Source organism: Procambarus clarkii, chromosome 6 (genome assembly GCF_040958095.1).
Source record: "Procambarus clarkii isolate CNS0578487 chromosome 6, FALCON_Pclarkii_2.0, whole genome shotgun sequence".
Classification (NCBI taxonomy): Eukaryota; Metazoa; Arthropoda; class Malacostraca; order Decapoda; family Cambaridae; genus Procambarus; species Procambarus clarkii.
The window spans coordinates 33,914,386-33,926,459 of NC_091155.1; the positions used below are offsets into that span (position 1 = coordinate 33,914,386).

The 12,074-nt window shown below is 53.5% G+C and overlaps 1 protein-coding gene across 1 annotated transcript in view; it reads left to right on the forward strand.

The window, feature by feature from the left end:
• Nucleotides 1–8,279, forward strand: part of LOC138355884 (uncharacterized) — a 42,273-nt gene extending 33,994 nt beyond the window's left edge. Inside the window, exons 3-5 of the mRNA XM_069311436.1 lie at nt 2,626–2,729; nt 3,139–7,625; nt 8,226–8,279. Coding sequence (XP_069167537.1) covers nt 2,626–2,729; nt 3,139–7,625; nt 8,226–8,279 — 4,645 coding nt within the window. The remainder of the gene's footprint in view (nt 1–2,625; nt 2,730–3,138; nt 7,626–8,225) is intronic.
• The last annotated feature ends 3,795 nt before the right edge of the window (nt 8,280–12,074 follow it).

Here is a 12,074-nt window from a genome sequence, read left to right on the forward strand (position 1 = left end):
GACAGTACGATTTAATACTAAGTGTAATAAGTACATTTTCTTACTGTCAAACAGTGCATAATTGCACTTATGGAGCTGTTACATTTACCCAACTCCCTCCCCCCGATTTAATTCTCCTCGTTTTCTGTTAAGACACTCAGAATTTTAGGATGAAGTTTTCAATTTCAATTTGCTTTACACAAGTTTTAAATATCAGGAATTTCTTTTTCAGGTTTATTAAACAATGGAGATTTTATACAAAGTTTTAAAATATCCTGAGTTACACGATGCTATGATAGAAGGCGGGCTGTCCGCCTTGCTGACACAATGTTATGATAGCAGGCGGGCTGTCCGCCTTGCTGACACAATGTTATGATAGCAGGCGGGCTGTCCGCCTTGCTGACACAATGTTATGATAGCAGGCGGGCTGTCCGCCTTGCTGACACAATGTTATGATAGAAGGCGGGCTGTCCGCCTTGCTGACACAATGTTATGATAGCAGGCGGGCTGTCCGCCTTGCTGACACAATGTTATGATAGCAGGCGGGCTGTCCGCCTTGCTGACACAATGTTATGATAGCAGGCGGGCTGTCCGCCTTGCTGACACAATGTTATGATAGCAGGCGGGCTGTCCGCCTTGCTGACACAATGTTATGATAGCAGGCGGGCTGTCCGCCTTGCTGACACAATGTTATGATAGCAGGCGGGCTGTCCGCCTTGCTGACACAATGTTATGATAGAAGGCGGGCTGTCCGCCTTGCTGACACAATGTTATGATAGAAGGCGGACTGTCCGCCTTGCTGACACAATGTTATGATAGCAGGCGGGCTGTCCACCTTGCTGACACGATGCTATCAGAACAGCCGGGCTAATTAACACACACCATTCCAATTCATTTAGTCGGGGACAGGAAGCCTGCGAATATATACACTTTAGCCTTATATCCGCCCCCCCTAAAAAAAAAGGTGGACCCCCGCCCCCCCCCCCCAAAAAAAAAAAGGTGGACCCCCCGCCCCCCCCCCCAAGTGGCCAGACTCCTATAGTACCTATACTGACTAATAGACATACAGGGGGGGGGAATAGATCTCTCGTGCGCGCGCGCATCAAGATGGCGGCCGGACCCACACGGGGGAAGATAATGCGAACCAACTCTCTAACTTTACGATCGCTTGAGTCGGCGCAAGTGACGGGACGGGACGGGACGGGACGGGTGGATAGAGGAAGGGAATAAGAGATGGGGGAGAGCTGAGAGCGTAAGAGAGCCAGATGGAAAGGGGTATATAATAACCCCTCCCATCCTTTCAACCATTCCCATCACCTAAAAAAAAAAAACTCAACCTACCCTAACCTAACCAAACCAAGAACCCACCAATAGAAAACGGCACATCCCCTCGGCGCCCCCTAACTAAACTAAACTACACCCATTTCCCCCCATTTAAGTGGATTTAAACGTCAGAATACGACGTACTACACCAGGCTTGTGGCAGAGATAAAAGCTCCCAAAAGAGCCCCCCTGAAGCTCTCATATTCTCACTATTGTGCTCGTACACAAAAGGTTTTCCGAATGCGGTTCCGCAAGGCGAGGTTCTGATGCCGATTTCTGGCCTTTGGGAGCGTTGTTTGCTGGGAGAAGTATTGCGAGTCTGGTGTATTGGTCGACACACACAAGTCCCCCGGACTTAGCAAGGCCAAATTCCCGGTCTTTTTGACGTTTAAGAGGCCCAAAGTCCCCGGACTAGCAAGTCAAGGGGATGTTTAGGAAAAGAGTATGACACAGTAGGAAAGAACTTTCAGGACACAGACAGACACAGACCCAAGAAATTAGGACTTAATTAGGTCTTGTAAATATAATAATTCCATCAGTCAACTGGCCAATATGGTTTAGGACTTGGGGTCAAGACTTTACCAGAGACAAACACACCACAAACTGCTAAATGTCCCCATTATAAGTACTAATAATATATATAAAAATAATAATCATATATAAACTGAATCGTGAATCAAATGTAATTATATATATAAAATATAGGAGGGTTAATATTGTATTTGTATATAAATCTTGAGTAGGGCACATGCCCCTATACCCAAGTGGGCACCACAGTCTCGGGGGTCCCTATACCCCCGTGGGTGCCCGTTATACCCCCGTAGGTGCCCGTTATACCCCCGTGGGTGCCCGTTATACCCCCGTAGGTGCCCGTTATACCCCCGTGGGTGCCCGTTATACCCCCGTAGGTGCCCGTTATACCCACGTGGGTGCCCCCTATACCCCCGTGGGTGCCCCTATACCCCCGTGGGTGCCCCATATACCCACGTGGGTGCCCCCTATACCCCCGTGGGTGCCCCCTATACCCCCGTGGGTGCCCCCTATACCCCCGTGGGTGCCCCCTATACCCCCGTGGGTGCCCCCTATACCCCCGTGGGTGCCCCCTATACCCCCGTGGGTGCCCCCTATACCCCCGTGGGTGCCCCAATACCCACGTGGGTGCCCCCTATACCCACGTGGGTGCCCCCTATACCCACGTGGGTGCCCCCAATACCCACGTACCCACGGCTCAAGCTGTAGCACCAGCGACCGACTAACCTAACCTGACCTTTCACTCCTAAAAACAATAGCATTACACCCTTGGGGAGATGACTTATACCTCAGGCGCCGTCGGACCCACGACGTCGACGTGTCGGCGTCGGCCCGTCGGCGTCGGCGCCACGACGTCGGCGCCAACCAGCGACACACGCAGGTTAAAAAGCATCAAAGTGAGATATTAACAGCGGTCACGCGGCTAACCAAGTGTGTCGCTAACTAACCGCTAATTAACATTTTAGCAGTAACACACACACCAGGAAGTGCTATTTTTGGAATCACATTTTATCCTCTGAGCGATTGTGCGCGCCCCCTTCCCGCCACAGGGACTGCGCAACTGTGTACACGCCCCAGAGACACTGCGCAACAGTGCATACGCCCTTGAGAGACTGTGCAACTGTGCACACGCCCCAGAGACACTACGCAACAGTGCACACACGCCCCTGAGAGAGTGCGCAACAGTGCACACACGCCCCTGAGACACTGCGCAACAGTGCACACACGCCCCCTAGAGACTGCAACTGTGCACACACACCTGAGACTGCGCAACAGTGCACACGCCCCAGAGACACTGCGCAACAGTGCACACGCCCCCCGAGACACTGCGCAACAGTGCACACGCCCCCCGAGACACTGCGCAACAGTGCACACGCCCCCGAGACACTGCGCAACAGTGCACACGCCCCCCGAGACACTGCGCAACAGTGCACACGCCCCCCGAGACACTGCGCAACAGTGCACACGCCCCCCGAGACACTGCGCAACAGTGCACACGCCCCCCGAGACACTGCGCAACAGTGCACACGCCCCCGAGACACTGCGCAACAGTGCACACGCCCCCCGAGACACTGCGCAACAGTGCACACGCCCCCCGAGACACTGCGCAACAGTGCACACGCCCCCGAGACACTGCGCAACAGTGCACACCCCCCGAGACACTGCGCAACAGTGCACACGCCCCCCGAGACACTGCGCAACAGTGCACACGCCCCCCGAGACACTGCGCAACAGTGCACACGCCCCCCGAGACACTGCGCAACAGTGCACACGCCCCCCGAGACACTGCGCAACAGTGCACACGCCCCCCGAGACACTGCGCAACAGTGCACACGCCCCCCGAGACACTGCGCAACAGTGCACACGCCCCCCGAGACACTGCGCAAACAGTGCACACGCCCCCGAGACACTGCGCAACAGTGCACACGCCCCCCGAGACACTGCGCAACAGTGCACACGCCCCCCCGAGACACTGCGCAACAGTGCACACGCCCCCCGAGACACTGCGCAACAGTGCACACGCCCCCCGAGACACTGCGCAACAGTGCACACGCCCCCCGAGACACTGCGCAACAGTGCACACGCCCCCCGAGACACTGCGCAACAGTGCACACGCCCCCCGAGACACTGCGCAACAGTGCACACGCCCCCCGAGACACTGCGCAACAGTGCACACGCCCCCCGAGACACTGCGCAACAGTGCACACGCCCCCCGAGACACTGCGCAACAGTGCACACGCCCCCCGAGACACTGCGCAACAGTGCACACGCCCCCCGAGACACTGCGCAACAGTGCACACGCCCCCCGAGACACTGCGCAACAGTGCACACGCCCCCCGAGACACTGCGCAACAGTGCACACGCCCCCCGAGACACTGCGCAACAGTGCACACGCCCCCCGAGACACTGCGCAACAGTGCACACGCCCCCCGAGACACTGCGCAACAGTGCACACGCCCCCCGAGACACTGCGCAACAGTGCACACGCCCCCCGAGACACTGCGCAACAGTGCACACGCCCCCCGAGACACTGCGCAACAGTGCACACGCCCCCCGAGACACTGCGCAACAGTGCACACGCCCCCCGAGACACTGCGCAACAGTGCACACGCCCCCCGAGACACTGCGCAACAGTGCACACGCCCCCCGAGACACTGCGCAACAGTGCACACGCCCCCCGAGACACTGCGCAACAGTGCACACGCCCCCCGAGACACTGCGCAACAGTGCACACGCCCCCGAGACACTGCGCAACAGTGCACACGCCCCCCGAGACACTGCGCAACAGTGCACACGCCCCCCGAGACACTGCGCAACAGTGCACACGCCCCCCCGAGACACTGCGCAACAGTGCACACGCCCCCCGAGACACTGCGCAACAGTGCACACGCCCCCCGAGACACTGCGCAACAGTGCACACGCCCCCCGAGACACTGCGCAACAGTGCACACGCCCCCCGAGACACTGCGCAACAGTGCACACGCCCCCCGAGACACTGCGCAACAGTGCACACGCCCCCCGAGACACTGCGCAACAGTGCACACGCCCCCCGAGACACTGCGCAACAGTGCACACGCCCCCCGAGACACTGCGCAACAGTGCACACGCCCCCCGAGACACTGCGCAACAGTGCACACGCCCCCCGAGACACTGCGCAACAGTGCACACGCCCCCCGAGACACTGCGCAACAGTGCACACGCCCCCCGAGGACACTGCGCAACAGTGCACACGCCCCCCGAGACACTGCGCAACAGTGCACACGCCCCCCGAGACACTGCGCAACAGTGCACACGCCCCCCGAGACACTGCGCAACAGTGCACACGCCCCCCGAGACACTGCGCAACAGTGCACACGCCCCCCGAGACACTGCGCAACAGTGCACACGCCCCCCGAGACACTGCGCAACAGTGCACACGCCCCCCGAGACACTGCGCAACAGTGCACACGCCCCCCGAGACACTGCGCAACAGTGCACACGCCCCCCGAGACACTGCGCAACAGTGCACACGCCCCCCGAGACACTGCGCAACAGTGCACACGCCCCCCGAGACACTGCGCAACAGTGCACACGCCCCCCGAGACACTGCGCAACAGTGCACACGCCCCCCGAGACACTGCGCAACAGTGCACACGCCCCCCCGAGACACTGCGCAACAGTGCACACGCCCCCCGAGACACTGCGCAACAGTGCACACGCCCCCCGAGACACTGCGCAACAGTGCACACGCCCCCCCGAGACACTGCGCAACAGTGCACACGCCCCCCGAGACACTGCGCAACAGTGCACACGCCCCCCGAGACACTGCGCAACAGTGCACACGCCCCCCGAGACACTGCGCAACAGTGCACACGCCCCCCGAGACACTGCGCAACAGTGCACACGCCCCCCGAGACACTGCGCAACAGTGCACACGCCCCCCGAGACACTGCGCAACAGTGCACACGCCCCCCGAGACACTGCGCAACAGTGCACACGCCCCCCGAGACACTGCGCAACAGTGCACACGCCCCCCGAGACACTGCGCAACAGTGCACACGCCCCCCGAGACACTGCGCAACAGTGCACACGCCCCCCGAGACACTGCGCAACAGTGCACACGCCCCCCGAGACACTGCGCAACAGTGCACACGCCCCCCGAGACACTGCGCAACAGTGCACACGCCCCCGAGACACTGCGCAACAGTGCACACGCCCCCCGAGACACTGCGCAACAGTGCACACGCCCCCCGAGACACTGCGCAACAGTGCACACGCCCCCCGAGACACTGCGCAACAGTGCACACGCCCCCCGAGACACTGCGCAACAGTGCACACGCCCCCCCGAGACACTGCGCAACAGTGCACACGCCCCCCGAGACACTGCGCAACAGTGCACACGCCCCCCGGAGACACTGCGCAACAGTGCACACGCCCCCCCGAGACACTGCGCAACAGTGCACACGCCCCCCGAGACACTGCGCAACAGTGCACACGCCCCCCGAGACACTGCGCAACAGTGCACACGCCCCCCGAGACACTGCGCAACAGTGCAAACGCCCCCCGAGACACTGCGCAACAGTGCACACGCCCCCCGAGACACTGCGCAACAGTGCACACGCCCCCCGAGACACTGCGCAACAGTGCACACGCCCCCCGAGACACTGCGCAACAGTGCACACGCCCCCCGAGACACTGCGCAACAGTGCACACGCCCCCCGAGACACTGCGCAACAGTGCACACGCCCCCCGAGACACTGCGCAACAGTGCACACGCCCCCCGAGACACTGCGCAACAGTGCACACGCCCCCCGAGACACTGCGCAACAGTGCACACGCCCCCCGAGACACTGCGCAACAGTGCACACGCCCCCCCGAGACACTGCGCAACAGTGCACACGCCCCCCGAGACACTGCGCAACAGTGCACACGCCCCCCGAGACACTGCGCAACAGTGCACACGCCCCCCGAGACACTGCGCAACAGTGCACACGCCCCCCGAGACACTGCGCAACAGTGCACACGCCCCCCGAGACACTGCGCAACAGTGCACACGCCCCCCGAGACACTGCGCAACAGTGCACACGCCCCCCGAGACACTGCGCAACAGTGCACACGCCCCCCGAGACACTGCGCAACAGTGCACACGCCCCCCGAGACACTGCGCAACAGTGCACACGCCCCCGAGACACTGCGCAACAGTGCACACGCCCCCCGAGACACTGCGCAACAGTGCACACGCCCCCCGAGACACTGCGCAACAGTGCACACGCCCCCCGAGACACTGCGCAACAGTGCACACGCCCCCCGAGACACTGCGCAACAGTGCACACGCCCCCCGAGACACTGCGCAACAGTGCACACGCCCCCCGAGACACTGCGCAACAGTGCACACGCCCCCCGAGACACTGCGCAACAGTGCACACGCCCCCCGAGACACTGCGCAACAGTGCACACGCCCCCCGAGACACTGCGCAACAGTGCACACGCCCCAGAGACACTGCGCAACAGCGCACACGCCCCCCGACACACTGCGCAACAGCGCACACGCCCCCGACACACTGCGCAACAGCGCACACGCCCCCGACACACTGCGCAACAGCGCACACGCCCCCGACACACTGCGCAACAGCGCACACGCCCCCGACACACTGCGCAACAGCGCACACGCCCCCGACACACTGCGCAACAGCGCACACGCCCCCGACACACTGCGCAACAGCGCACACGCCCCCGACACACTGCGCAACAGCGCACACGCCCCCGACACACTGCGCAAAAAGATTTCAAATATAATCTTTCAACGTATCAATGTACTGACCAAAATATTTTCCTTGTTTCAAATTGTCGGGATTCCTAAAACCCTCCACACCTGCTACACCCCTTCCACACCTGCTACACTCCCCCTCCCACACCTGCTACACTCCCCCTCCCACACCCCCCTCCCACACCTGCTACACTCCCCCTCCCACACCTGCTACACTACCCTCCACACCGCCTACACCACCCTCCACACCGGCTACACCACCCTCCACACCTGCTACACCCCCCTCCACACCTGCTACACCCCCACATGGGTGACCCCCCAACCCCCCAACAAGTGGGGGTAACCGGCTGCGCCCGGGTCTCTCCTCCCCCCCCCCTCGGTAATTGTTATATATCTTAACCCTGAAACTGCTAAACAAAACCAATGGGTGGGAGGGGTGGGGGTTCTACAAATGCCAATCTTTCTTAAAGTGTGGCACTGGGGGGCGACCCAGACTGGCCTTGTATTAATTTTCTATAAACAATAGCCCACTTTTTCCCCCGTTATGAACTAATTGCTATGAACAGTTAGACATAGCAGATTGCATTGAACACAGCAGTTGGTAGTGGTTCTGTTGTGAGGTGTCTGTCCGTTGCTCCGTTAACAGTTGGCCCACGACCTGGCCCAGACGGGAGCCCAGGAGCCGGATCTCGATTCATGATTTACACAGATGTAAATCTCTTTCCATCATGGCGGATTTGTTTACATTTACCAAACAGTTTTAAGAGTTTGGGGACAAACCTAATTAAGTGTAAACAACCGTTTACCGTTGTTATAAACAACCTACGGCACTCCAGAACTCACAAATGTAAACAAACCGCCATGATTGAGAAAAAGATGCACCGGTTTCGTATGAGGATATACATAAATATCCATACACTAACGCACACCCATCCACCGGGCGGCCAGGAGGTGAAATCCACCAACTAAACCTTCACAGACGCGAACAAAGAGAAATGCCAAACTTGTATTCCCCCTTTGGAACAACTACAAGATTAACAGCGCATGCGCAGAACACTCGTGCCTGGAGAAGCCGGGGCCCCAGAGCACGCGCCCAACACACAAGCACAGGAAGCACCACTAACCACGTGGCCGACACCCTCACTACTCACTGACTAGTGCACAACTGGCTCGACCAAGGCCGACCCGCTGAACCACCACCAGCACCTGGTCACCCACATCGCCGTTTTCTTTCCGCGCCCACAACACGTTTTCTATAACGTGACACCTGCTCATTCCCCTTCACATGGAAATATATTTGTGAAAACGCGACATGTAATATATATTATGCTTAACTATTATAAACCTGTGACCCCAAGATCTCTACCCCCCCCCCCCCCTCAGCTTTGACCCCATGACCCCACTCACCCTTGACCCCAAAACCTCCCCAACTGTTACCGTTGCATCGCTAATCATACCTACATAGACCCAACGCCGAAATATATCGCTCAGGTGCAGATATTATCGCTCAAGTGCTGACATATTACCTCTCGCTTCCTTACTCCTCTTGAGAATGTGTAACTACATATATCTCACATATATGTAGTTACATATATCTTATATATGTAGTTTATATATATATATATATATATATATATATATATATATATATATATATATATATATGTCGTACCTAATAGCCAGAACGCACTTCTCAGCCTACTATTCAAGGCCCGATTTGCCTAATAAGCCAAGTTTTCATGAATTAATGTTTTTTCGTCTACCTAACCTACCTAACCTAACCTAACCTAGCTTTTTTTGGCTACCTAACCTAACCTTACCTATAAATATAGGTTAGGTTAGGTTAGGTAGGGTTGGTTAGGTTCGGTCATATATCTACGTTAATTTTAACTCCAATAAAAAAAAATTGACCTCATACATAGAGAAAAGGGTTGCTTTATCATTTCATAAGAAAAAAATTATAGTAAATATATTAATTCAGGAAAACTTGGCTTATTAGGCAAATCGGGCCTTGAATAGTAGGCTGAGAAGTGAGTTCTGGCTACTAGGTACGACATATATATATATATATATATGTATGTCGTACCTAGTAGCCAGAACTCAGTTCTCAGCCTACTATGCAAGGCCCGATTTGCCTAATAAGCCAAGTTTTCATGAATTAATTGTTTTTCGACAACCTAACCTACCTAACCTAACTTTTTCGGTTACCTAACCTAACCTAACCTATAAAGATAGGTTAGGTTAGGTTAGGTAGGGTTGGTTAGGTTCGGTCATATATCTACGTTAATTTTAACTCCAATAAAAAAAAGTTGACCTCATACATAATGAAATGGGTAGCTTTATCATTTCATAAGAAAAAAATTAGAGAAAATATATTGATTCAGGAAAACTTGGCTTATTAGGCAAATCGGGCCTTGCATAGTAGGCTGAGAAGTGAGTTCTGGCTACTAGGTACGACATATATATATATATATATATATAATATATATATATATATATATATATATATATAATGTTGAGCATAAAGATTCGTTCAAAAACTCTTATGATAACACTATAACAAATTTCTATGATGTCACAAATTCTAGTGACGTTACACAAATTCCTAGTGACGTCATACACATTCCAGTGACGTCACACACATAAAAAAATACATGTGTGAAAATGAGAAAGACGGAACAAGAAAACAAACACACATGATTGATGGCTAGCAAAGGGGAAGAAAACACGGAAATAAAGAACAAAAAATAAAGTACCAACTGATAAAATTTTGTCCCACACGACACAGTCAAACCGGAAGGGATAGGGCTCTATGGACCAACAGGACTACCAAGTGCTATGTCATAATGGCTTGGCGCTTTCCCCTCATAAATCCCTCCCTTTCCCAACCATGATGGTGCCTCTAATTAAATCCCTCTTCCACATCCTTTTCCATAAATCAGTTCTGATAACAGAAAACAAATTACATTAAGATTAAAAAAAAATAGGATATCCCCCTATTATAATTTGCTAATAAAAAAATTGCATAATGTTGCTGAATGTGTTGTAACACGTCGCAATTTTCTCCAAAACATTACTTTAAGTGACGATAGAATATGCTCATTATTTTCGGTAGGACGTTTGTAAAACAGGTGTTATGTCTAGTTCTGCCATCCACGTGCCTGGTGGAATGCACCATCTTAGTTCCTTGCTAGAAGACAACCCTCATATTGGTTGTTGGGAGAACTAACCTGTCCTCTCAACAACCGACAACCTCTCTCTTGCTGGTTGTTGAGACGGGGTCGTCCAGGTCTCAGAAGGTGTCCACGCCCTGCTCTCTGAATTACCCCCATGCTCATATATTGGTCTCTTGACATTTAGTGCCTTTCTTATATCCACTAATATGGCACACTGGGTATTATATTATATATATATATATATATATATATATATATATATATATATATATATATATATATATATATATGTCGTACCTAGTAGCCAGAACGCACTTCTCAGCCTACTATGCAAGGCCCGATTTGCCTAATAAGCCAAGTTTTCATGAATTAATGTCTTTTCGACTACCTAACCTACCTAACCTAACCTAACCTAACTTTTTCGGCTACCTAACCTAACCTAACCTATAAAGATAGGTTAGTTTAGGTTAGGTAGGGTTGGTTAGGTTTGGTCATATATCTGCGTTAATTTTAACTCCAATAAAAAGAAATTGACCTCATACATGATGAAATGGGTAGCTTTATCATTTCATAAGAAAAAAATTAGAGAAAATATATTAATTCAGGAAAACTTGGCTTATTAGGCAAATTTGGCCTTGTATAGTAGGCCAAAAAGTGCGTTCTGGCTACTAGGTACGACATATATATATATATATATATATATATGTATATATATATATATATATATATATATATATATATATATATATATATATATATGTATATATATAATTCCAATAAAGTGATTAATAAAATAATTACAGATGAATTTCACCGAGCAGTAAGCATATGCGTGCCCCCAATTACTTGGGTCTGCTTGACGACTGACGACCCCAGGCGACGACAGCAAGCACAATGGGCCCATCAGATATATCCCAAGTTCTCATTTGGGCGGCGGTGCTATGCAAACACAATCATAAAAGTAAAGCAAACACCAACAACCTGTTAAATCAATTTCATATACTCACTAGACTAACAGTGTCAGAGAACTGCGCAAAATCCAAAAGCTTCACGAATCCATTCGCAATTGACATTGTTCCGAGAGAGGAACGCAGTCACCACCTCGGTATTATGGGGTATAATATATAAAATAATGGGTGATAATTCAGTGGGTGAGGGTGTGGGCTTGCCGGGTAATATATAGGTTGAGGATGGCCAATCATTGCGATGGACCCTGACCTCTGCCTGCCGCCCGCGCGGCTTGGCTGGGATAGAGGTCATATTGGACTATGGCCAGGTCCGGCCTTGGTCTAGTTCGCTTGTGACCACCTGCGTGGATT